Source organism: Ovis aries, chromosome X (assembly GCF_016772045.2).
Source record: "Ovis aries strain OAR_USU_Benz2616 breed Rambouillet chromosome X, ARS-UI_Ramb_v3.0, whole genome shotgun sequence".
Lineage (NCBI taxonomy): Eukaryota > Metazoa > Chordata > Mammalia > Artiodactyla > Bovidae > Ovis > Ovis aries.
Genome location: NC_056080.1, coordinates 35,184,557 through 35,189,409, shown reverse-complemented (window position 1 = coordinate 35,189,409; position 4,853 = coordinate 35,184,557). Strand labels below are relative to the sequence as shown.

The window sequence follows — 4,853 nt, the reverse complement described above, 5'->3', positions numbered from 1 at the left end:
AAGTATACAAAACACATGGCACAGTGCCTGGCATATTACAGGGCTGTGATGAATGAGAGTTATTGCTGTGACCAAGTTGTCTGCAAATCCTAACCCCTCACCTGTCTTTGTGCATGTGTGTATATGAGTATGCATTGTCTAGGTATAGGCTTTCTCAGAAAACAAAGTGCTATGGGATATAGTATGTCAAATCAGACCAAATCAGACAGTGGGACGGTCTTCCCAGCTAGATGTAATTGAAATTTCCTAGAATTTGTGTCAAGGATGAACCTCTTCCTTCTCTCCCAGTCACCATTTGTAGGGCTTCATAATATATTAGTCCTTCCTTCTCTGTGTGTTACCTACAGTGGATGACTGAAACCATATATATATGTTTTTTCCCATTCATGCCCATAATAAACTTCAACTCACAAACCAGGTACAAACCAGCCAGCATCACTAATCTTATACTTTGGGCTACTAAGTAAAATAAGGGTTATTTGAACACGAGCACTGTGAAACTTCAGTAGTCAATGTGATAACAGAGTCTAGGAGTCTGCTAAGTGACTAACAGAAGTAATATGCTGTGAATCCTGTCCCAGGAGGTATGGAGCAGGACAGAATGAGATTTAATCACAATACTCAGAACTGCAAGCAATTTAAATTTTTGTGCATCATGTATTTCTGAAATTTTTCATTTATATTTTACTATTTAGGACCACAGTTGACTGTGTTTAAGTGAAATATTAAAAAGCACAACCAGAGGCCTTCCCTGGTGGTCCAGTGGATAAGACTCCACGATCCCAGGGCAGACAGAAGATCTGCATCCAATCCCTGGTCAGAAAATGAAATTGTGCATACTGCAGTTAAATTATGCATGTTGCAATTAAAGATCCCGTATGCCACAATCAAAAGATCCATCATGCCACAACTAAGATCTGGCACAAATAAATAAAATTTTAAAAAACACCAGGATAAGGGGGCACTACCATATTTCACACTCAAAATTCCACTTTGGTAGATTGGTTATTTTGAATTGAAGGTAATTGAGAAATAGTTGGCCTTCCTTTGTCCCCCTGAAAGCAGGAGATAAATCTCCAATATGAAATGTACTCTCCCTGTACCAAGAGGGTAGAAGACATCTGTATCAGTAGAGACAGAGAACTGAGAGCCAAAAAGACTGTATAAACAAACATTATTACTACTTGGCCATTTACTACACTTAGTCCAAATGCTTTGTCATGTCAATACTTCACAAATTTGTCTAAAAGCTTCCTGCTCGAGTCACTTCTTTGAGTCTCATTTTTTGTGGTGCTCCCATATATACAAAATTTATTTGTTTTTCCTCTATTAATCTCTCCTTTTATTACAAAGAAGTTTCAGCCAAGAACTTAAAAGGGGACAGGGAAAATTATTTTTTTTCTCCTCTATACCTCCCATGCAACCCTTCCCCTACTTTAACATTAATTTCAACCTGACCAAAACTTTAGCTCTCAAATCCCTTGCCAAATTACACTGAAGACAGCTTGATTAAATTCTCCTTTGAATGGAGTGAGTGCTGGCTCTCTTAGGTGATGGCCAACTGTTAGCCCTGTGGCTTCTGTGTCTAATCTCAAGGAAGTATCTTCTATATTTCTCAGAAACTCCTTAGAGGTGACATATACAAAATAAACAAATAACAACAACAAAAATCTTAAGTTTGTGCATGAGTTCAGATGCACTGGGACAAGAATGCAGGTCACATTCCGTTCCTGCTCCACGTGAGAATTTCTCTCTGGTTTACCTGAGATCAAAAAGTAACAGCTAACAGCACTTTACATCTCTTGACATTGTCATTTTAACACTTGAAACATCATCTGAGGGTTTTGTTTCTGCTCATGACGCCATCAGCCTCATCTGACCCACCATTCAGTTTCATGTAAAATTAATTACCATGGAAGGACTTAAAAGTTTTCTTTTTCCCCCGTCCTTCAGTATTATTTATTTTGTATTTATATGTTTTTTAGAATTATACTCTATTATTTTTAAAAATTTTAGGAAGATTGTATTTCAATTAAAAAAACTCTATACAATTTTAAAGGTTACTTTCCATTTTCAGTTATTACAAAGTATTGGCTATATTCCCGATGTTGTACAATGCATTCTTGATCCTATCTTACAGCCAACACTTTGTGTCTCCTAATTCTCCATGCCTGATTGCCCGCCCCCCCCCCCACACACACACACACTGGTAACTGGGCTTCCCCAGTGGTTCAGCAATAAAAAAATCCATCTTTAACACAGGAGAAATAGGTTCAATCCCTGGGTCAGGAAGATTCCCTGGAGAAAGAAATGGCAACCCACTCCAGTATTCTTGCCTGGGAAATTCCACAGACAGAGTTAGCCTGGCGGGTTACTATTCATAGGGTTGCAAAAGGGTCAGACATAAGTTAGCAACTAAACAAAAACATTTCATACACATTCTTGAAAGAATGAGGCAAATTCATTGTACTTATTTAATTTTATAAAATAAGCATTGAAAAGATAAGAGAACTAAAATTTCAGTAACTTTTTTTCTTTGGAGTTCATCTATCTTAAAGTCAATTTCTTTCACATTTGCAAGGAAATGTCTATAGCAGTGGGCTTCCCTGGTGGCTCAGCAGATAAAGAATCTTCCTGAAATGCAGGAGATGCAGGAGACTTGTGCTTGATCTCTGGTCTGGAAGATCCCCTGGAGGAGGGCAAAGCAACCCATTCCAGTAATCTTATCTGGAAATTCCCACGGACAAAGGAGCCTAGTGGGCTACAGCCCATAGGGTCACTAACAGTCAGACACAAATGAAGTGACTTAGCACATATACACGCACGCCTACAACAGTATCATGTTATCTTGTTTCAGATGACAAAATAAAATGGATGGATTCACAATTTCTAAAACAACAGAGCTCTTACAATTAAATCTTATTACAACATGAAACGCATCATTAATAATCACTCAAAGTTTTGAAAGCAATTAAACCTATACTAAAAGAATCATTTGAATAATGCATATATCAAAAAAGAATAAATTTTCAAGTTACACATATAAAATAGGGACACACGGTCATATATACTGTACTCCTTTCAGCCCCACCTCAAATCTAAATTCTATGAACACTAACTGCCTCTTTGAACAATGCATGAAGAACTATCCCTGACTCCCCTAGTTGAGGAAGAGGCTGCTAGTCTCGACACTAGAACTTGGAGTGGTAGAGACACTTGGCTGAAATTCTGGCCTGAGCTTTCTCTTTTTCATCTTGCAAAGCCTCCTCATACTGAGATGGAAAAGAACTTGGGTCAGTCCCGTGAACCTTGGCGATGAACTCCAGGACCTTCATCTTGGTGGTTTCGGCATGAGCTTTGGGGCCCCACAGGAACTCAGACTGTGCAGGATCAGCGCTGGCCACCTGCCGGAACTCTAGGTATCCTTCCCTCACGAAATCTTCGGTGATGAGCTGCTTGGGCTCCCCAAAGATGAAGTGCTTCTTCCCAGAATATAGCCCAGTCACATTCAGAACTTCCCAAATTTCTTCTTCAGTGGCATGGTTGCCCTTCATGAAGATCACACCCAGGATAAGTATCAGGATGCCGGTCTTAGGCACACCTGCTTCACCGTGCATCATGCCATCATAGGTGAGGCCTGATTTAATGAAAATGCCATAGCAGTGGTTGGTAGGATCCACTTCCTTCAGATCAAGGCCAAAGAGCATCTCTATGCGCTCAGAAGCTCTCAGGAGGATCTCAGGGAAGTGGACTTCACAATCGTTGATAACCTGGAGCATATCTGCTTTTGTTACTGGCTCTTTCATTCGATACTTGAGCAGCAGGAAATTCACCAACACAGCTACTTTACTATCTACAGAATGCACAGGCACATTCATGAAATCTGGCACAGCCTCTGAGGTGCCTGGCACAGCCTCTGAAGTGCCTGGCACAGCCTCTGAAGTGCCTGGCACAGCCTCTGAGGTGCCTGGACTATTCTCCTCACCTTGATTCATAGAGACCTCACTTGATTTGCTGGATGCAGAGGCTGTGATGCCAATGGAAGATGCAGAGAAACTCTGAGGACCCTGAGGAGAACTGGGATTATCACCACCAGGAGCTGCCTTCAAATTTCCAGGCATTTGAGGACACAAGAAGAGATGGGTCTCCTCCAGAGCTCTGGAGAGCTGTGCAATCTCCAGGTCCTGGGACTGAGTGGAGGCTCGACGGGATTGATACTGTGCACGTCGTGAATTCTTAAAACGCTTAGACAGTTTGATTCTTATGGGCGGCATTTGGCAGCAGTGGGCAATGGGATATCACCACCTAAGGGAAAGAAGGCAGATATGAGTGGCCTCAGCTGGTATACTCAACTGTGCTGGCTCAGATAAAAGTTGCCTTCAATGGACTTTTGCTAACAGTGCTGTAGAGTCTCACAGGTCTCCTGGCTGCTGTGTCCCTCATGAAGGAGAAATCTTAAAGTTCCTCAGGGACCAGGCAGTCAACCCAGGCTAAAAATTCTCAGGGATCACATAGGCAGGTGTATTGTGTCTCTGTAGCACCATTACCCTTCTGAAAAGGGTGGTTCCATCAGTCCTCACTCAGTTTCATTACCTTGGCCCGTGCCAGGATCTCTTCTCCCGTGCTTAAATATGAGGCTATTCTCCTAAGACCAAGTAATGTCACATCCCCTAAAATGACTGAGGAGGATGTACTTAGGTACCTTCTCCAGAATCTCTACCTGTGATTTCCCAGGGATGACAACGAAGTTAAAATTGTAGATGCTATCTCTGTTGGTGTTGTGGTCCCCCTATTTTCACTTGGTTATGTTACTTTGAATCTACGTAAGTCTGAGGATCTCTGCTTGCTGCCAT

General features: G+C 41.5%; 1 protein-coding gene across 1 annotated transcript; it reads right to left on the bottom strand.

Annotated features, from left to right (window-relative positions):
• Window positions 1-3,043: 3,043 nt before the first annotated feature.
• LOC101121660 (melanoma-associated antigen B16-like) lies at window positions 3,044-4,274 on the bottom strand. Its single transcript, XM_027973855.3, has 2 exons — window positions 3,968-4,274; window positions 3,044-3,904 (listed from the first exon to the last, which is right to left on the bottom strand). The coding sequence occupies exons 1-2, from the start codon at window positions 4,272-4,274 to the stop codon at window positions 3,192-3,194; spliced, it is 1,020 nt and encodes a 339-aa protein (XP_027829656.1). The 3' UTR covers window positions 3,044-3,191.
• Window positions 4,275-4,853: the final 579 nt, after the last annotated feature.

What these genes read in the sequence shown, in the direction of transcription:
- LOC101121660 (XM_027973855.3), bottom strand. Translation starts at nt 4,274, where the DNA reads ATGCCGCCCATAAGAATCAAACTGTCTAAGCGTTTTAAGAATTCACGA. An exon ending in AGGTGAGGAGAATAGTCCAG is followed by an intron (nt 3,905 to 3,967) that starts GCACCTCAGAGG and finishes AGGCTGTGCCAG; the next exon opens with GCACCTCAGAGGCTGTGCCA.